Raw genomic sequence first — 22,430 nt, 5'->3', positions numbered from 1 at the left:
ATCCTTTGGATATATGCCTAAGAATGAGTTAGCTGGATCATCTGGTAGTTCTAATTTTAGTTTTGGTGGAAACTTGTTTCTGATTTCTATAGTAGTTGTAATAGGTTACATTCCCACCAACAGTAGTATATCTACTTTATGGGTTCCCTTTTCCCCGAACACTCACCAACCTATGTTGTCTTTGTTTTCAAGATGGTATCATTCTTACTGAGGTAAGATAGAATCTCAGAGTCTTTTTAATTTGTATTTTTATGATAGCTACAGATACATTTTTATCTGTACAGATATACTTTAAAAACCTTCATTTCCATTGTATTTGTGTGGATGTTTTGCCTCATGTATATGTTCCATATGCCTGCCTTGTGACCACAGAGGCCAGAAAGAGGGTGTTAGATTCTCTAGAACTGGAGTTAACAGTTTTGAACAGACATAATAATGTCTGGAGCCATGGGCGCTAGACTAGGAGTAATAGATCGTGGTTGTTTCCTATGCTCATATCTATATCCTTAAGTGTTTCTCCTGTGTTTGCTTTTAGCACTTTCACTGTTTTGGATGTTTTTATGATGTTCCTGCGTCTGTGGGACAGTTGGCATTTTTCATTAAAGCTTTTAGTAGTTTTTCTTTGTGTTTTGAGGTTTGTTTTTAATGAATTTAAAAAAAATTTTTTTAATTGAAAGAGTGTCATTTCACTTCTCCCCTTTCTTTCCTCCCTCAGTCCCTGTCAGCTACTCTCTCTCAAGCCCTTGCTATGTGCCCAACACAAGGGTAGCCTTGAGATAGCCTCCTTTTCTTTGATTATATTTGTCACATACATATGTATGTGTGTGCACACTCTGTTGAGTCTGTTTTCATTGCTTGTGTGAATATGGCTTCTAGTCTGGCCACTCTGCATTGGACAACCAATTGGTTCATCCCGGTGAGAGGCTAACTCTTTCAGCAGTCAGTAGTTGTTTTTAGTTCTCTGTGTGGAGTGGGAACCCCATGAACTATCCCCATTTCACTTTAATATATCCATTGATGTTGCTGTTGTTTCAGTCTTACTTATGTAGCCATTTTTATAAGGGACTGTTTCACATCCAACTTACTGGCATTCGGACTCTCCCGTGATGTCCCATGAGCCATAGTTGCAGACGCTGTGATGTAAATTTGTCTGGTGAGGTTGAGATCCCCACGATCTATTACTCCTAGTCTAGCTTCCATGGCTCCAGACATTACAATGCAAGCTGCCGAGGGAGGGGAACAATTAAACAGTCCTACCCAGCTGCCACACTGTGAACTGTGACAATGACCATCATGGTAAGATATGCATAAAGGTGTGAGAACTAGCACTCACATGTCAGGGGCAACATCACCACCTAATTGGACTTAAGGCCTACTCAGCAGGAAGGAAGTCTTCCCCGGTACTGGAAACCTAGTTCGTTTCCTGGGCTAGTGAGGTTATGGACCTTAAAAAACGAATTGATTACTGCTACTTTGCTAGACTGGCATCACTTTTTTTATTGCACTCTAAATCTTATCCTTAGACTCACAGATAAGTGTAGCTCCCACCCCTCACCAAAGAAGCTTCTCTTTATAGCAAATGGAGGCCATCACAGAGAACCACAGCTGAACACAACACTTTGTATAGCCAACATCTTGACTGTGACATGCCAGAAGAGGTTCTTCTCTGGTCGTGTCTATATGAAGTTCATAAGACTTGTGTATAAGGGTCTTTTTCTTTAGATGAAAGAACACTCTACATTAGAACGATTAATATGTCTGATAGGTACCTGCTCTAAGCAGAGGCTTTAGTTATAAGAGCTAGCCACAAGAACATGAATTGAGGTGACAGTCTGAGGAATAGCAAGCATAAAGTTTTGAGCTAGAAAAAAATCGGTGAGAGAAGAAATTGTAGTAGATTTAAGAAGGCAAGATATCAAATAGCATTTGGACTTTATTTGGTGTTATATTGTCCGAGGCTATGATCATGATTAGCTTCACCTGTATTACCTAGTATAAATATCCAAAAACTTTAATTTTAACATAAATTTCTTATGTAGGTAAAGCACAGTTGGCAACCTCTTTCAAATTAAGTTTGAATAAATACCCAAGATATGGCGAGATTGGCATTTCAGATTATAGAGTGATTCTTCATATTCTTATGTGTATTTATACACATACATTAATGTGTATACTGTGATGTTTTGTTATTTGGCATGATTCTGGGTCAATGAAAATATTTGATTTTTTTAATGTACAGAGCTGTGTATATTTCATAAACATATCTATCTGATGGTGTGTGTGTGTATTTCTTGGTATCAAACTAAAACCTTGCATATAAAGAGGCAATTGTACTATCACCGAGCTACATCTCCCAAGTTCAATGCCCATCATGTCATCATACTTTAAAATGTAGATAAATGAGCCTGTGAGATGGCTCAGCAGATAAAGGCACTTGTCATCAAGCTTGCTAAGTTGAGTTCAGTCCTCCGGACCCATATGGGAGAAGGAAAGGACCAGTTCCTGAAGCTTGCCCTCTGACCTCCATATTCACACTGTAGTATTCGTCATGCTCCACCTAAATCATACACACACTCACACACACACACACATATTCACAAACTCACACCCTCTCAGTAAACAAACAAACAAACAAACAGAAATTAAAGATATAGAGAGAAGAGGACCAAAGTAAAATAACTAAAACATCAGTGTTTTGTTTGTTTTTTTGTTTTTTGAGACAGGGTTTCTCTGTGTAGCTCTGGCTGTCCTGGAACTCACTCTGTAGACCAGGCTAGCCTCGAACTCAGAAATTCGCCTGCCTCTGCCTCCCAAGTGCTGGGATCAAAGGCGTGCGCCACCACGCCCGGCAACATCAGTGTTTTAAGTTGTGACTTAGAGATATTTGTTCTCTAGTATTCTATAGCTTCACTATAAAATTACTATAATAACATTTTATTATGACAGTAATGTTCTGCCATTGCTTTATGTGTTCACCTGTGTTAAAAAAATGTTGTGCTGTTTAAGTTCTTATTACTGTGTGGTTTATTGTAGCCTCGTGCTGTGGCAGGCTTTCGAGGGACAGTTCGTTATGCATCAATCAATGCTCATCGGAACAGGGTATGTATCTGATCTAGGGTCATTATAACTGCGTGTTCATGACTTGCATTAGAGCAATATCTTCATAATTCAGTTCAAAGGCATATAAAGTGCTTAGGAGCTGAGGGTCCTTTTCATAGTTACACATTTACATGAATGGTTATTGTAATTCACTGTTTTATATAATGCTGATGTTAAAGGAACCCATAATACTAATTCATGGTAAGATGTTTAGTAGATGACAGATATGGGCAGCTGCATAGAAAATGAAGGTGCATTTTCCAGAAAATGCAACAGCTAAGTGTGTCTGTTGAGAATGTATCTGTTTAATTATGTATTAGTATTGAAAATAAAATATAGATGTTTGAAGAAATAAAGTACCTGGATTCTCTTCTAAGAAATTATTTGTGGATTGGGGCCATTGAGATGGCTTGTTAGGTAAAGGTACTTAACTGCCTAGCCAGACAATCTGCGTTTGATGTTTAGAATCTACATAGTAGATGAAGAGAACTAACTCCAGCAAGTTATCTGATCCCTCCATGCTTACCATGGCACATAAAGGACCCACACAAGTACACACATACACATACCTCAAACAAATATAGTAAAAACAATTAATAGTGGATATAATACTGTCAATAGCTAATGGAATGCAGAGATTGTTTTCTTTATAAGATATAATAATTTTTGTGCATCAAGCCCTTTCTTTTTATAGCAAGGAGCCATGGGCATGTAACTCAGTGGTAAAGCTCCTAACTATCGTAGTTTAAAACCCCATTCTGTAAGCAAAAGCAATAAATAGCTCCAGCCCAAATAGCATTATTTTTCTTAGTTCGGAGTGAAAGAAAAAAATAATTCTTTGTTTTGTTTTGTTTTGTTTACTAGGTATTTTCTTCATTTACATTTTAAATGCTATCCCAAAAGTCCCCCATACCCCCCCTCCACTTCCCTACCTACCCACTCCCACTTCTTGGCCCTGGCCTTCCCCTGTACTGGGGCATATAAAGTTTGCAAGACCAAGGGGCCTCTCTTCCCAGTGATGGCCAACTAGTCCATCTTCTGATACATATGCAGCTAGAGACATGAGCTCTGGGGTACTGGTTAGTTCATATTGTCGTTCCACCTATAGGGTTGCAGATCCCTTTAGCTCCTTGGGTACTTTCTCTAGCTCCTCCATTGGGGGCCCTGTGTTCCATCCAATAGCTGACTGTGAGCATCCACTTCTGTGTTTGCTAGGCCCAAGAATAGCCTCACAAGAGAGAGCTATATCAGGGTCCTTTCAGCAAAATCTTGCTAGTGTATGCAATGGTGTCAGCGTTTGGAGGCTCATTATGGGATGGATCCCCAGGTATGGCAGTCTCGAGATGGTCCATCCTTTCGTCTCAGCTCCAAACTTTTTCTCTGTAACTCCTTCCATGGGTGTTTTGTTCCCAATTCTAAGAAGGGGCAAAGTGTCCATACTTTGGTCTTCGTTCTTCTTGAGTTTCATGTGTTTTACAAATTGTATCTTATATCTTGGATATTCTAAGTTTCTGGGCTAATATCCACTTATCAGTGAGTACATATTGTGTGAGTTCTTTTGTGATTGGGTTACCTCACTTAGGATGATGCCCTCCAGGTCCATCCATTTGCCTAGGAATTTCATAAATTCATTCTTTTTAATAGCTGAGTAGTACTCCATTGTGTAAATGTACCACATTTTCTGTATCCATTCCTCTGTTGAGGGGCATCTGGGTTCTTTCCAGCTTCTAGCTATTATAAATAAGGCTGCTATGAACATAGTGGGACATGTGTCCTTCTTACCAGTTGGAACATCTTCTGGATATATGTCTAGGAGAGGAAAAAATAACTCTTTTAGGATTACTCTTATCTTTATTTTTAGAAATTGTCTTTGGGTCCGGATATTTCTGGTGTGAATTCTTTGCAACATTTAAAATTTGTTTTTATTTTTTATCTATTTATTTTTGTCTTTTGAGACAGGGTTTCTCTGTGTAGCCCTGGCTGTTCTGGAACTCACTCTGTAGACCAGGCTGGCCTCAAACTCAGAAATCTATCTGCCTCTGCCTCCCAAGTGCTGGGATTAAAGGTGTGTGCCACCACTGACCAGCTAACATTTTTTTATTTAAAAAATTTGACAAAATTTTAAAAAATTAATAAATAAGTGAATGAATAAAAATTTTGCAATGCTGGCAGTAAAGTCTAGGGCCCTTTTCCTCATAGGCAAGTCGTCTATCACCGAGCTACATTCCTATTGTCTCTCTTTTTTTTTAAGGCTTATTTATTTATATGAGTACACCGTAGCTGTCTTCAGACGCATCAGAAAAGGGCATCAGATCTCATTACAGATGGTTGTGAGCCACCATATGGTTACTAGGATTTGAAATCATGACCTCTGGAAAGAGCAGTCAGTGCTCTTAAAAACCACTGAGATAATCTTTCCAGCCCTATCCCTTACTTCTTTCTTTTTTTTTTTCTATTTTTTTTTTAAGATTTATTTATTGTTATATGTAAGACACTGTAGCTGTCTTCAGACACACCAGAAGAGGGCATCAGTTCTCATTATGGATGGTTATGAGCCACCATGTGGTTGCTGGGATTTGAACTCAGGACCTTAGGAAGAGCAGTCAGTGCCCTTAACCACTGAGCCATCTCTCCAGCTCCCCTTATCCCTTACTTCTTTTTTTTTTTTTTTTTTTTTTTTTTTTAAGATTTATTTATTCATTATATGTAAGTACACTGTAGCTGTCTTCAGACACTCCAGAAGAGGGCGTCAGATCTCGTTACGGATGGTTGTGAGCCACCATGTGGTTGCTGGGATTTGAACTCCTGACCTTCGGAAGAGCAGTCGGGTGCTCTTACCCACTGAGCCATCTCACCAGCCCTATCCCTTACTTCTTAAAGCACTCATTAATTAATAAAATATTAATTGTATTTTCCGCATTTCTTGATTTTAGAGGGTTTTTTTATTGGTTGATTTTTGAGTTAGGATCTCTAATGTTTTAGGCTGGCTTTAAACTCACTAAATAGCAAGGATGGCCTTGAACTTCTGATCCCTCTTCTCCCTCTCATGTTCAGGGATTATAGCATGCACTGCCCCTGCTGTTTTATGTGGTACTGGGCATCATACCCCAAGGCCTTATGCATGTTAGGCAGTTATTCTTCCAGCTGTGCTGCATCTCAGCCTATGTTGTTTTTGCTTCTTGGTGGTGGCTGTTTTTGTGGTTTTGAAAATATAACCTGCCGGGCGTGGTGGCACACCCCTTTAATCCCAGCACTCGGGAGGCAGAGGCAGGTGGATTTCTGAGTTCGATGCCAGCCTGGTCAACAAAGTGTGTTCCAGGACAGCCAGGGCTACACAGAGAAACCCTGTCTCGAAAAACAAACAAACAAAAAAAGAAAAAAAAAAGAAAATATAACCCAGGATCTCTCTCTCTCTCTCTCTCTCTCTCTCTCTCTCTCTCTCTCTCTCTCTCTCTCTCTCTCTCGTGTATGTGTTGTGCATTTGGATTGATACGCACCTATGCAGACATACAGATGTTTACCAGATGATTTATGGGAAATATATTTAATGCCTTTAAACAATGTGATGCACTCAGAAGAATTGGTAATAGAATATGAATGAATTCTCTTTTATTTCCCAAGGAAATGGGAAGACATGATGACCTTTGGTCTTTATTCTACATGTTGGTGGAGTTTGTGGTTGGCCAACTGCCTTGGAGAAAAATAAAGGACAAGGTAATTTTGAATCATAAGGTCAATTTTGATAGGGGAAAGAATACAAATTTATCCTTCATCCCAGCAATTGATGGTGCATACCTTTAATCCTAGTACTCAGGAGGCAGAGGCAGAATTTCTTCTGATGTGAATTGTAGCTTTTAGTTTTTAATTACCAGTTTATTTTGTTTGGAAAACTAGAAATACTATGTTGATGAAGATAGTAGACCCAGTTTAAAGAGCTCTTGGGGACTATCAGTTCACGGGCATAGGCTCCATGTTAATGTAAGCTCTGCATTATATTATCTTCCCTCCCCACTTTGAAGCACTATAAGTAAAGCCATTAGTGAGCACTGATTCTTGCTTAGTACTTTATAGCACATTTATTGCATAGCCTGTTTCAATCTTGACAGTGTTAATCGTCAGTGTGTAAGCCATGGCTTCCGAGAAAAGCTGACTTTGGTTCCTGTTCTCTGTCCCTTCCAGGAGCAAGTAGGCTCCATTAAGGAGAGATATGACCACAGGCTCATGTTAAAACACCTCCCTCCAGAATTCAGCACCTTTCTTGACCATATTTCCTCTTTGGATTATTTTACAAAACCGGACTACCAGGTAACCGTCTTTGTGAGTTGTGTGCATTGATTTTTCTTTCTCTTAGTCTTTGCTTTTACTCATTATAGACTTAAGGATGACAGAACTAAGTATAGAAGGTTCCTAGAGTAATGTTCTTTTAATATAGCCTAGGAGATGTGAAATGAACATGATGCTGGTGATGTGGAATGTGTGCAAACAGGTGAGATGAGAGTCCTTTGGGTGAATTTACTTCATTAGTCAGATTATTAAGTAACAAATTTTTCTGTTCTTGACATGATTTACCTAGTTTGTGACCCCTTGGGGGAGTGTCAGATGACCACTTCTCAGGGTTTGTCTAAGACCATTGGAAAACACAGATATTTACATTATGTTTCATAACAGAAAAATTACAGTTATGAAATAGCAATGAAAATAATTTTATGGTTGAGAGTCACCACAACATGAGGAACTGTATTAAAGGGTTGAAGCCTTAGGAAAGTTGAGAACCACTGATATAGAACATGATAATAAGTTTTGTAACAATTTCTTGACCAGAAGAAACTGTGTAACCAGATTACATATCTGTTGAAAGCTGCCTGAGCTGTGTGCTGGCAGTCAGTAAATATTACTGGCTTTGTTCATCTGTGACCACTGAAGTAATTCTGTAGGGTAGCAGTTAATGAGCCTTTCCAAAGTTCAGCTAAGTTTGCCTTAAATTGTCTTTGTTACAGAGAGAACCTGGTCAAAGCTTAATGCAAAAACAGTTGTACTCCTGAAAGCATAAATGCAACCCCACAGAGAGTAATAATATATATTAGAATATAATTTCATTTCCACTGGACTCTGCTACTTGCTGTTGAAAGTTTAAATTTTTTAATTAATTAATTAATTAATTAATTTATTTTGTTTTTTGAGGCAGAGTTTCTCTGTGTAGGCCTGGCTGTCCTGGAACTCACTCTGTAGACCAGGCTGGCTTCAAACTCAGAAATCTGCCTGCCTCTGCCTCCCGAGTGCTGGGATTAAAGGCATGTGCCACCACTGCCTGGCTAGAATTTTTTTAAAAGATATATTTATTTTATTTATATGAGTACACTGTAGCTGTCTTCAGATATAGCAGAAGGGGGTATCATCGGATCCCATTAAAGATGGTTGTGAGCCACCATGTAGTTTCTGGGATTTGAACTCAGGACCTCTGGAAGAGCAGTCAGGTTCTTAACCGCTGAGCCATCTCTCCAGCCCGAAAGTTTTAAATTTTAAAGTGTTGTTTGTGTTCATGCCTATCCCAAAGTGAATTTATTTTTATATAGTAGTAATTTCTTTGTGAAATTACAGTTGTTATTTAAACTATAAACAGAAAATAAAGCAGAGAGAGTCAACAAACTTTGGGTCTGAAAGACCGAAGTGAGTGAACTTTTTTCCCATATAGCTATTGATATAATAAATTACACAGATTGTCTAACAAATTGAGATAATATTGTATTTGAGATTTTTCAATTGGGTTTTGTGTGTGTGTGTTTGTTTTTGTGACAGTCTCAACTGTGTAGCTCAGTGGCTTCAGATTTGCAGTTCTCTCGCCTCAGTTTTCCAAAGTGCTAGGATCAGATTGTTGCCACTGTGTCCAGTGTCTTAGTTAGGGTTTTACTGCTGTGAAGAGGAATTATGACCATTGCAACTCTTATAATGGACAACATCCAGTTGGGACTGGTTTACAGGTTCTGAGGTTAAGTCCATTATCATCGTGGCAGGAAGCATAACAACATCCAGGCAGGTATGCTACTGGAGGAACTGAGAGTTCTATATCTTGTTCCAAAAGCAGATAGCAGCTAGGAGGGCCTCAAAGCCCACCCCTATAGTGACACACTTCCTCCAACAAAGCCGTGCTTCCTAATAGTGCAACTGCCTGGGCCAAGCATGTTTAAACTGCCACACTCAGCAAAATGTCCTTTATTTTTCCCCCTATTAAAATATTTATTTATTTTATAATGGATATTTTGCCTACATGTATGTCTATGTCTATGCCTGGTGTCTGCTGAGGTCAGGAAAGAGGGTTGGTTTGGGCTTTAGTTTGGGTTACTATTGCCATGATGAAACACCATGATCAAAGCAACTTGGGGAGAAAAAGATCTATTTGGCTTACACTTCCATATCACTGTTCATCATCAAAGGAAGTTAGGACAGGAACTCAAACAGGGCAGGAACTTGGAGGCAGGAGCTGATGCAGAAGCCATTGAGGAGTGCTGCTGACTTGCTCACTCCTCCTGGCTTGCTAAGCTTACTTTCTTATAAACCCAGGACCACCAACTAAGGGATGGCACCACCCACAATGAGCTGGGCTTTCCCACATCAGTCTCTAATTATGAAAAATAATCTACAAGCTTGCCTGCAGTGCCATCTTATGGAAGCACTTTCTCATTTGAGGCTGCTTTCCCTCAGGTGACTCTAGTTTGTAGCAAATTACATAAAATTAGCCAGCACACCTTAGAACTGGAGTCACAGATGGTCGTGAGCAACCCTGTGGGTGTTGAGAATCAAACCACTCCCCTGGAAGAACAGTAAGTGTTCTTAAGTGCTGAGTCATCTCACCAGCCCTTGCAGTGTTCCTCTTATATTTGCATTTTATATACTTTCCTTCTTAAATGAAGATGATTCACATTCTAAGTTTTTCATTTTGATATTCTCTAAGGGCCATCTTTGTTACTTAGTAATAGAACAAATATGGTTATTTTTTACTTGGGGAGGGATGGAGTAGACATGGTGTTTTCTGTTTTACACAGTGTATATAATGTGACTCTTTTCTGTTCTCTGCTGTTTGCAAAGCAGTCATGGCAGAGAACAGGTGATGGGTGAGGATAAGTGAGGAGTGTTGATGTGATTGGTTGGATGTTTTGGTGACCGGTATCAGTGTGATAACAGTTTTCCAGAAGATCTGCAGTTTTTTTGGTTTTTGGTTTTTTAAGATTTATTTATTATATGTAAGTACACTGTAGCTGTCTTCAGACAGACCAAAAGAGGGCATCAGATCTCATTATGGGTGGTTGTGAGCCACCATGTGGTTGATGGGATTTGAACTCAGAACCTTCAGAAGAGCAGTCGGTGCTCTTAACCACTGAGCCATCTCTCCAGCCGATTAAGGAAATCTTTATGGGTCATTCTTATCAAGTCACACAGGTCTAATAACTTATCTAATAGTCTATTATTGCATACTCTAATAGCAGATGTAGACCTAGAGAAGATAGCTAGTTTGTTACCTATCAAAAACCTTTTATATATGTCTTACTTAAACATGAGACTTTCCTTTTAAAACGTTTCTAACCAGATGCTGTGGTGGATAGCACAAATCCCAGTACATTGGAAGCTAAGGGAGGAAGAACATTTGTTTGAGGCCCTCTTGGACTGTAGTAACACTATTTCAACAACCAGAGAGTGATAGTGTTGTGTTGGTTTAGGAAATTACATCAAGGCAGTACTTAGTATCTATAGGTACTCCTGTCAGGTTTTTTTTGTTTGGTTGGTTTTTGTTTGTTTATTTGTTTTGTTTTATCTTGTTTTTTTTTCGAGACAGGGTTTCTCTGTGTAGCCCTGTCTGTCCTGGAACTCACTCTATAGTCTAGGCTGGCCTCGAACTCAGAAATCCGCCTGACTCAGCTTCTGTCTCTCTGCCTCTCTGCCTTTGTCTCTGCCTCTCAAGTGCTGGGATTAAAGGCGTGCACCACCACTGCCCAGATGTGTTTTTTTTGTAATGTTTTGTTTTGTTTTTAGACAAAACAAAACAAAACATTTTATTGACTCTTTGTGAGTTTCACAATGGGTACCTCAGTCCTGCTCTTTCCCCTGTCCCCTCATATCTGCCTTTTGCCCTTGCATCCTCCCTCCAAAATAAAAAACACAAACAAACAAACAGACAAACAAGAATTAAAAAAAAAAAACATAGAAAGCATCTCATAATGGAAGCTATAGTGTTGGGGCCGCCCTGTGGCTCTCATGTCTGGATTCGAGCCTGGGATGCATCTTGGAACTGAAAGAAAAGAGGGAATCTAGGTGGGTAGAGAAAGAAATAGAGTCAAGACTGAATTCTGGTCAAGACTCAACTTTAATGTTGGCCTGACATGCTTTATAAAGGAGAGGGGAGGCCCATTCCCAGTCATGCAAAGTTCCTTGTGAAGTTGTCAGATCAGCCTTTTAGCAGGAACCCTCGAAAATCACAGTTTGGTGTTAACTCCAGAAGATCTAGGAGAACTGGTTCGGCCTCAGGCAGGTAGCAGGTAGTGGCACATCAAAGGAGAGTGATGAGAAGCAGCACAGCAGGTGGCTCAGCCTAAGTGGTGGATGGTCTCAGCCAGCCTTGCTAGGCTGGAAGGAGGTTACACTGTAGTAAGTTCCAGTGTGTCCCACAGTATATCCCTCTGTCCACACATCTTTACTTGCAAATGTTCATTGCAATGAGTCATTGGTCTGGTTCAAGATCCCTGGCTTTTGTGACATCATGAATATTGGATCCTTATCAAGATGCCTCTCAAATACCTGTGTCATGGAGATCCTCCAGCTTTGAAACAGCAGGTCTGGTCCTTTCACGTGTCCCAACTATTTGCAGATGATAATAGATTTTGGGTAGGCCAGTTCAGATCCCTGGATCTGGGCCTGGGTGGTAGCTGGGCTGGTCAGCCCTATCCGTGTTACTAGAGTGAGCTGTCTACTGCTCCAGCTAGGCTACCCAATCAATGCTGGTATCAGGAGGAGGCAGTCATCTCTTCTGCTTTCATGCCATTGGACCAGTCTTACCTGTACCTACACCTCCAGAGCCAGCTCTACTGTGCTACTCAGTCAAGGTACAGGGCCCATTCTCCAAGTGTAGCTGGTGAGAGGCTGGGCCAGCCTTTACCACTCTCACACTCTTAGGACTGGCTCACCAGTGCCTTTGCCATCAGGGCCAGCTCCACTGTGTTGTCCATGCTAGGGGTAGGGTTAGCCCTTCTGATCTCATGCCCCCAGGGCCATTTCTCTGGGCTACTGCAGGTGGTGAGAGGGTGTCGGGGAGGGCATCACCTCTGCACCCACACCACCTTATTCTCACCCTCTGAGGGCTAGCTCACCTGTGCCTCCTCCACCAAAGCCAGCTCTACTGTGCTGCAACTGCTGAGGGGCAGGGCTAGCTTATCAGCTCTCATGACCCCAGGGTCAGTTCTCCCAGCTGCCATATATGGGCCAACTCTCTTTCTCTCTGTCTTCAGGGCTAGCTCACTGGTTCCCTAGACCTGGGCCAGCTCTACTATGTCTGCCCAAGCAAGGTGCAGAGCCTGCTGTCCCTAGTGCTGCAGTTGCAGCCAGTGAGGGGCAGGACCAGCTTACAGGCTCTCATGATTCCCAGGGCCAGCTTTTCCAACTACTGCAGGTGGTGAGGGGCAAGGGAGGAGGGGACAGGAGATGCCACTCCCTTGCTCTCAACACAGGAGCTCCACTGTGCTACGTGGCAAGGCTTAGGGCCCATTCTCCAGAGTGCTGTATCCAGTGAAGGATGGGGCTGGTTATACACAGACCCTGGACATTCACATAGTCCCCAGTGGCTGTCCTGACAAGGGACAGCCCCATGTTCTTTAGTGGTAATATGAGCCGCAGACATTGACACCCCTGAAGCTGGCTGCTCCACTTTTCTCTCTCTCACATCTAACTACCACATGCTTGCACATTGTGGTGGTCTCCGCTGTTGACATCCTCCAAGCCCAGCTCAGTGGTGAGGTGTGGCAGCAATAGCGTGTTTGTGGCCCATCCGTGTCAAGTGCTGAAGAGCAGGTCTGTGGGTGGTATGGTGTTCCACAGGTCTCTGTCTTCCTCCTGCACTGTGCTGCTTGAATTTGATTTGATTTGATTTGATTTGATATTTTTGAGTCCTAGGCATAAGAAATGTTTGACCACCAAGACGTGCATCAAGCTAAGATGAACAAAAGACCACCAACTGCTCTGTCTCTGACTGATATAGGAACACCACTACCAACAAGGTGTCCATTACCAAGGGATCTATCAGTTTTTAAGTCCTCGAGAAACAAGATTTGTTTTTTCTCCTCTCACTCATGTATATGTGTATTTGTGTGTAGGGGCCGCATGTGGAGACCTAAGGCTAATATTGGGAGGCAGGGTCCCTCAGTTGACCGCAGAGCTAACCAGTAATGCTAGTTTTAGCTAGCCCCTTTGTCCCAGGGATCCCTGTCTCTGTCCCCTGAGCACTAATTACAGAAAGGCAATTTGCATGTGGGGATCTGAACTCCTTAATCTTCACACTTCCATGGCAAGCACTTTAACCCATAAATCATCTCCCCAGATGCATTTCTTTTAAGTTTAATGCTAGCACCTGTATTTTTAATAGATGTTGAGTTAATCTAGTCTTACATTGGGATTATTGCTTTTGTTCTTTTAACAGGAAATATAAGGAAAAAATATATAAATATAAGTACAGAATCAAGCAAACAAACATTTTTTGGTGTTTTGTTTTTGTTTTTGTTTTTTGCTTTTTGGTTTTTTTGGTTTTTTTTTTTTTTTTTTGAGACAGGGTCTTACTATGTAACTCATCTTTTTGTGGGACTTACTAGATAGATGAGGCTGACCTTGAACTCAAAGATCTACCTACTTCTTCTTCCCAGGTTCTGGGATACAGGAATATACCAATTAAATAGAGGCTACACCAAAATGTCTTACTTCTTGCTTTGGGGAATTGACAGCAATTGTGTGATTCTGTGATTCTGATAATTTCTGTTTCCTAGGATTTGCTTTGTTTGTTTGTCTGTTCGGTTTTGTGGTTTGGGGGTTTGGGTTTAGGGTTTTTTTGTTTTTGTTTATTTACCCCTCTTAGTGCTGGGGCTAACATAAAGCCTTGTCTTTGCTAAGTAAGTACTCTGCTACTAATCTAATTCCACAATTCTTAATAATGTGTAACTTAAGGTATTGAGGGGCTGCTTAAAGCAAAGAATGCTCAGTTAGAGAGTAACGAGGTAATAGGTGTTTAAGGTAGCACCCTCCACCCCAAATGTGGGCCTGTGTTGGTTCTGTGGAGAAGAAAACTAAGAGAAAGAATGTTGCAAGCAGATGCTTAAATCCTGAGGTAAGAAGAGGATTGAAATAAGAGCTCAATATCATAAATGAAGGGAGTAAATGGCTTGAGATTAGGTTGGAGGCCAGATGATGTAGGGCTTTATAAACTGTTTCAAGAAGTTTGAATTTTATTCTGGGGCTGGTGAGATGGCTCAGCGGTTAAGAGCATTGACCACTCTTCCAGAGGTCCTGAGGTCAATTCCCAGCAACCACATGGTGGCTCACAACCATCTGTAATGAGATCTGACGCCCTCTTCTGGTGTGTCTGAAGACAGCTACAGTGTACTCATATACATAAAATAAATAAATCTTTTTAAAAAAATAAAGTTTTAATTTTATTCTAAGTGAACAGGAAGTCTTAAAAGTGTTAAAAAAAAATGACAGCAACAACAACAACAAAAGCTCCCAGGGATATGTTGATCTTTTTTGTGTTTCTTTTTAAATTTACATTTATATATTTATATGTAAGGAGGTTCACATACCAAAATGCATGTGTAGATCAGAGGACAGTGTGTGGGAGCCAGCTTTCTCCTTTTACGAGTGGAATCTTAAGGATCAAACTACTGTCAGGCTTGGAACAAGTGTCCTTATCAGATGAGCCATTTCACTAATTCCCTGTTTGTATTTTAAGAGGATAGCCTTTCAGCCTTTCCCAATAAAACAAAGGAAACTTGAGTTGGGAAGATGTTGAGGCAGTGCAGTGGAAAGAAGAGAGGCAATGTGTGTCTAAGCACTACCTAGATTTCTTGATTATGTTATACACAAATCAGTTTGTTGTGGCTTTACTAGGCAACTCTCAAGTGGTTTCCTGTGCATACAGGCTTTGTAGTCAAGGGAAGAGCAGGTATGGATGTTTGTCTAAAACACCTTGGCTTATGAGGCAGAGCTCAGCCACCCTGGTCAAGTTCTACTTGCAGTGTAGTGGCCAGGAAGATAGAGACAGTGATGGCCTTGACTTAGATGTAAGTGTGGAGTGGGTCACTTCTTGTCCCTACCCCTGTGACCTTCTCTCCTTTCATACTCACTGTACTTGTGTGATAGGACTTGATGTTGCCAAGTGTCATCCTCATCTTGGAATACCTGTCTGTCCTAACATTACTATCATTACTTAATTGATAACCCAGCCCAGATGTATAGGAGAAATTTGTTTTGTTTTGTTTTGTTTTGTTTTTCGAGACAGGGTTTCTCTGTATAGCCCTGGCTGTCCTGGAACTCACTCTGTAGACCAGGCTGGCCTCGAACTCAGAAATCCACCTGCCTCTGCTTCCCAAGTGCTGGGATTAAAGGCGTGTGCCACCACGCCCGGCTAGGAGTAATTTCTTAAAGGATTTCTTTATTTACATATTTTTTATATATGAGTACTCTATTTGCATGTAGGCTTGTATGACTGAAGAGAGAAGGTATTGAATACCATTATGGACAGTTGTGAGATACCATGTGGTTCCTGGGAATTGAACTCAGGACCTCTGGAAGAACAGTCAATGCTCTTAATCACTTAGTCAACTCTCTAACCCTCAGAAGTAATTTCTTGAACTGAACTTTTAATTGTTTGTTTGTTTGTTTGTTTGAAACAAGGTCTCTCAATGTAGCCCTGATTGAAGTCTATGAAGACCAGGTTGACCTGGAATTCATAGAGATACCCCCTGCCTCCCTGCCTCCCTGCCTCCCTACCTCCCTGCCCCTTCAGGAACTAAGAAGGGGTCATTATGTTATGGGGATGCAGCAGGGTCTTTGGGTAAGCAGAAATGGTAGGTAAGATTAAAATATTTGAATTTCTAGCAAGGCACAGTTGTTCGTTCATGCCTTTAATCCCAACACTTGGGAGCCAGAGGTAGGTAAGTTGATAGCTGAGGGCTGGCCTTGCCTACATCACAAGTTCTAGGCTATCATGGCTACATAGTGAGACACTGTCTCAACAAAAACAAAACAACAACAAAATTTTAAAATTTCTTTTAAAGTTCTGTTTACAAGGTGAGAGAGCTTATGGAATTTTGGTCCTTAGCAGGCTAGCCTTCTTTGATGGGAAGGAGGAGGGGGACTCTTATAATTTCTCCTTTTTTATTATACATTTTCTGTTTTTCTTTTAAAACTCAGCCAGTGTATGCTGACTTTCTGAAGTCGTTAGAGACAGAAAGTGACCAGGGATTATTTGGTGACAGTGATCACTGTGAGCCTCTGAAGGAGGTCCAAATACAAGGAATTGGCTCTTTAGCTTAAGGCCATGCTGCCTTCTTCAGGGTAGTCCCCTGGCCAGGGAATGGATCTAAAATCTGGGTGGAAAATTGAGTTTCCACCCAGATTAGGAGTTCTGTACTCTTGACCAGAAGTTTTTGCTTAACAAGCTTTTATTTCAACATTCTCCTGCCCTGAAAAGGTTTTCCTAAAATCATGTAGGAACTAGATCAGATACTGAAGTCCCTTTTGGAATCTGGAATCTGGCAAAGATAAGGCTGCCAAGAAGTAGAGGGCATTTCTTGCTTGTTAGCCAAAAGAGAACCTGGTTACTTTCTTGAGTAACTTTTTACCCTAAACTTCCTAGCCAACTTTACCTCCTATTTTCATCATCACCAATCCACAAAGTAACCCTAAATATTACTACACGATTGGGGCACTGACTGATCCGTCTTCCAGCTGAATGGGGTTTCAGTATACCAGTCAGTAAATCCCTCCGTTGGGTCTATCTAGAAGACCTTAGGAGTGCATCCTTAGTTCCAGTCAGACAAGAGTTATGTGTAAGGAGAAGGAAGCCCTTCCTGGTGCCTGGAGAGAGAATCGAGGAAGTGGGAAAGGCAGCCAGAAGAAGCCAAAACAGGATATTATAATAATTGGTTTTTTTAAACATTTTATTTATTTTATGAATGTGAGTACACTGTTGATCTCCTCAGACATACCAGAAGAAGGTATCAGATCCCATTGTGTGGTTGCTGGGAATTGAACGCAGGACTTCTGGAAGAGCAGTCAGTGCTCTTAACCTCTGAGCCATCTCTCTAGCCCATGAATATTTTCAAATGTCCAAGTCACAGTCCATTAGAATCACTTGATGGGCCCACAAAATCATTTGTCTCCTCTTTTTCCTTTGGACCCCAAGGCTAATCTCCACAACAATGGACCCAGGATCTGCTTTCGGGCATTTTGATCGCTGTTGGCTAGAATCAGTGAGAAGTTTCTTCCAGATTGATTCTAGAAAGAGAAAAAGAAATTTAGCCATCATTTGATTTTCTGATTAAGAAGCTGGTGAGATGGCTCAGCGGTTAAGAGCACCAACTGCTCTTCCAAAGGTCCTGAGTTCAAATCCCAGCAACCACATGTTGGCTCACAACCATCCGTAACAAAATCTGATGTTCTCTTCTGGAGTATCTGAAGACAACTACAGTGTACTTACATATAATAAATAAATATTTTTTAAAAAATTTCTGATTAAAATAATAGTGGGCCTGTCTCCATAGGCTGCAGGTAGGTGCAGAAGTGAACCAGGGTCTGAAGTTTTCTGTCTGGACAACAATTGTTTGTCAAGGAGAAAATCACTAATGAGATATGATTGGCTAAATACCACTCCCTATGGATTTACATCTAGTGTTTGGGAAGTGAGCAAGCACCCTTGTACTGGTAGAGAAGACACCAATCATCCAGCCTTCAGTTACACATTCAAAGATCTTGGGTGCTGAAACCATGCAGGTGGCCTTTCCTTTCCATTCTAGAGAAACACATAGCTGTCTCAATCTTCATATGTAGGTTCTTCTTTACTAATAATATTTCCATTTTTTCATCCTGCTAACATTTTCTTCTATTTACTGATTTTCTTCATTCCATGAAGCATAAAAACTAACAAATTTCTGATCTGTCATGAGAATTTTCTTCACGGGAGAAGACTAACCAATGTCATTGACAAACCAGAGTTCAGTTTCACTGGAGTTCACCATGAGGGCCAGTAAACTTATTTTATTGGGCTTGCTTATAGCACCTGATTGAGGATTACTGCCAGGAGTGTGGTGGCCTGATAGCAGCTATACTAGAAAGGAAATCTTCACTCTGTTCAAGAGGGTGTCTCCTTTGTCTTCCTCTGTCTCTATATTATAGCTCTTCCCCTCAGGGCCACAGGCAGTCAGGACAGATTTGCATACAACTAGCTGGGAGGAGTGGCTGTATCTTCTCCAGAATTATATTGGATACTCTTCTGTGAAGGAACTTAAGTAGTAAACAAGCCTAGCTAAGAGCTTTTCTGAACAGACATTGCTGGTCTGGTTAAGATGCTATTGTTTGGCTTAGAGAATAGTGCTGTGGAATTACACCTTAATAAAAGAAACCCACACTCAATCTTTGTGCTGTGCCTGCCCTGTGATGAAAGCCACCTCTAAGCTACATGCTGGGCCCCTATGATTTAGGTACCTTTGTGAGTCACAGTTGTGTATAATTCCAGTTCCAGTGGATCATGCCCTTTTCTGGTCTCCTTAGGTACCAGGCACACATGGTACTCATAAAATAAATGCAGGCAATTGCTCATACACATAAAGGTTAAGATAAAGAAACTTTAAAACTACTAGAAACAGAAACCTTGAAAAAGCCAATGCTGTGTATCCTCCTAATAGTTTTTCTTTTTATTATCTTCTACTTTGCTGGTCTGTCCCCCAGAGGATGCAGTACAACTTTTGGGGTTTGCTCCCATATGATTGAAATACCCTGAAGAGCAGAGAAGCAAAAAATATGTGCATTTTTTTACCTGTTTGATTTACTTATGTATCACTAAAATAAGTCACTTTCTTTTGCATTGAATGATCTTTGAGTTAGCCAAGCCAGTATCAGCATGGCACTCTGCGGGGTAAGTTCATCCATTAGCTTGCACTTATTCAATTGAAACACAGAAATCAAGATCCTCAGGGAAACTCAACATATCCCACTACAGATAAAGCCTGTTTTCATTCTCTTTCAAATAGCAAATTGAAATTTTATATGGAGATAAATGACACTGTTGTGGACTGTAGTTTGTGCTGAGGATAAGAGGAGTCTTCATCCATTGGGTCCATGTCCCGTGACTCTTGGAAACTAGCATCAGACATCTTTGTGGGCTGCCCATGGATAGGTACTAAACCAAATTACTTTAGAAAACACATTTTAGTTAAATTTGAAAAATAATACATAAACATTTTGAAATTACAAAGAAGAAATAGAATATTCAAATTACTCAGACTCTAATTTTCATTGCTCTGTCTTGAATAATGTGCTTTAAAAATTCATTTTATTGTATATCCCAGTTTAACAAAAAATAAGCTGCTTTAAACTGAATGTGGTAGCTTATACCACGTGCACATCATCACATGCACACAAGTAACAATAATGCTGATGAAAAGTTTTGAAAGAATTCATGAGAACCTTGATTTAGAAAATCCTGGGTGAGTGCCCGGTAGTGGTGGCGCACGCCTTTTAATCCCAGCACTTGGGAGGCAGAGGCAGGAGGATTTCTGAGTTCGAGGCCAGCCTGATCTACAGAGTAAGTTCCAGAACAGCCAGGGTTATACAGAGAAACCTGTCTTGGGGAGAAAAAAAAAAAGAAGAAGAAGAGGAGGAAGAGAAGGAGGAGGAGAAGAAGAAGAAGAAGAAAAGAAGAAGATGTCCTCTTTATAAATATATAAATGGCCAAATAAGTGGTTTACGTGAATAGATATGAGCATATAGACACACACACATATGCATGTATGTGTATATATATGATGTTTTCTTCTTTGAGCCATGGATTCTGAAGGAACCGTCATTATAAATCTTTTTAAAGGATCTTCTTTAGAGGAACGTGCCTGGATTGCTCTTGGCTCACTCTAGTTTTTTTTCCTTTGTGGTTTAGCTTCTAACATCCGTGTTTGACAATAGCATCAAGACCTTTGGAGTAATTGAGAGTGACCCGTTTGACTGGGAGAAGAGTGGAACTGATGGCTCCCTGACAACCACCACCACCTCTGCCACCCCTCAGCTGCACACCCGCCTGACCCCTGCTGCTATCGGGTATGTCCTGCACAGCTCACAGAGTGGTACTTTTCTAAATGCAAGAACTTCCTTAGTCTACTCTGAATCCCTCAATTTAAACATTCCATTGATTTACTCTTTCCCTCACTTCTGCTTTTGAGTTACTTAATTCAGAAAACACCTTCTGTGAAATGGGAGTTTAGAGCTAATATGACTTGTTGCTCTCACAGTACAGTAGGTAGAGGGAACAACTTTTTTATTTCTAATATATATATATATGTGTGTGTGTGTGTGTGTGTGTGTGTGTGTGTGTGTGTGTGTGTGTGTGTATTATATAATATATATTTTATATGTATGAATATGGAAAGAATGATTTATAATTATTCTTTTTATTTTTATGTTTAATTATGTTGCTTATTTACTTTTATAAATCATTACTAACTTTATGATCTTTCTTGTCTATCTATTTTTGGTTTTTAAAATAGATTTTCTTTGTGTAGCCCTGACTGTCCAGGAATTTAATTTATAGACGAGGCTGGCCTTGAACTCAAAGATCTGCCTGCCTCTGCCCTCCCAACGCTGGGATTAAAGGTGTGCGCCACCACCTCACAGCATAGTCTTAGTGATTTCTAACTGTACAGTGCTTAAACTCCACTATATTGTTATTGTCTGGTGCCTGTGGAGTCTAGACGAGAGTATCATATCCCCTGGAACTGGAGTTACAGATGGATGTGAGCCACCATGTGGGTGCTGGGAACCAAACCTGAGTCTTCAGCAACATCAGCAAGTGCTCTTAACCTTTGAGCCATCTCTGCAGCCCCTACTATCTCTCTTTTCCATCTTTTTTCTTCTCATCTTCCCTTCCTTCCCTTTGGTTCATAGGTGTTAGGGATGAATGCAAGGCCTTGGGATATGCTGGCCAAGTGCTGTTCCAACTCCTACCCTACCCTTTAGTGCTCATATTCCTGAACATGCCATCATTTGCTTGGTGAGGAATTGTTTCTCTCCTTTTGTCAAACTCTACCTTAAGAGAGTTTAGGAAGCCGGGGAGTGGTGGGACATGCCTTTAATCCCAGCACTCGGGAGGCAGAGGCAGGTGGATTTCTGAGTTCGAGGCCAGCCTGGTTTACAGAGTGAGTTCCAGGACAGCCAGGGCCACACAGAGAAACCCTGTCTCAAAACAAACAAACAAACAAAACAAAACAATATGGAAGGAGTGAAAACTAAGGAATTAACTACAAAGGAGAACTGTATCGTGCGGAAGAGAAGCTGTATGGAAAAGACAGGGATGAGTCCCCTGAAGTGTGTGATATTGTAGAACAGGTGAGGAAAGCTGGGGACAGATGACTTTATTTCCTGAGGCGTAGAAAGGGGAACTAGGAAGTGGGACTGTTGCAGAGGAGGAGAATGATGGCCGTCAGGGGAGAGTTTGGAACATTGAGGGATCAAACTGTTAAGAAAGTATGGTGAGTAGACGAACCTTCGAGAAAGCTTTCCTTGTATCAGTAAATTATATTTAAACTCATGCCTGAAAAATCTTCCGTTACTCAGTTTATTTCTGACCTTTAATAATGAGTATATTTGGACTATTTCTGACCACTGTCACCTCTTTCCTCTGTGTCTGAGCCACAGGGGCTGCTTTACTGGGCTGCGAGGTCTCCTTGTGAGAGCTGTGGTTCGGGAAGAATGAGTTTTCTAGATTGTTACCTACAGTATTGACAAAGACATCACTGAACATTGACCACTTAGGCAGAGGGAGAGGCAGGGCAGGAAACTAGAACAAGACAATGAAGCACCCCTAGGACCATTTATGCTAGAGCACATTGTTACCTTGGGAGTACTTCAGAGTGGTTGCCTGAGAAGGTTTCCTCTCTTTTGATTGATTGTTTGTTTTGTTTTTACTGTTTTGGGGTTTTTGTTAGTTTGTTTTGTTTTGTTTGGAGACAGATTCTCAGTATATCTCTCTGACTTGATTAGAACTTGCTATTTAGACCAGACTAACCTTGAACTCACAAAGATCCACTTGCCTCTGC

At 40.8% G+C, this 22,430-nt stretch overlaps 1 protein-coding gene across 3 annotated transcripts in view; it reads left to right on the top strand.

The window, feature by feature from the left end:
• Nucleotides 1-22,430, top strand: part of Ttbk2 (tau tubulin kinase 2) — a 117,769-nt gene that overhangs the window by 69,952 nt on the left and 25,387 nt on the right. For all 3 annotated transcript variants that reach the window (NM_080788.3, NM_001024857.2, NM_001024856.2), the window contains 4 exons: nt 3,034-3,099; nt 6,721-6,813; nt 7,279-7,404; nt 20,279-20,436. In NM_080788.3, coding sequence (NP_542966.2) covers nt 3,034-3,099; nt 6,721-6,813; nt 7,279-7,404; nt 20,279-20,436 — 443 coding nt within the window. The remainder of the gene's footprint in view (nt 1-3,033; nt 3,100-6,720; nt 6,814-7,278; nt 7,405-20,278; nt 20,437-22,430) is intronic.

This window comes from Mus musculus, chromosome 2 (assembly GCF_000001635.26).
Source record: "Mus musculus strain C57BL/6J chromosome 2, GRCm38.p6 C57BL/6J".
In the NCBI taxonomy this organism is placed as follows: Eukaryota; Metazoa; Chordata; class Mammalia; order Rodentia; family Muridae; genus Mus; species Mus musculus.
This window is presented reverse-complemented; position numbering and strand designations above follow the sequence as displayed.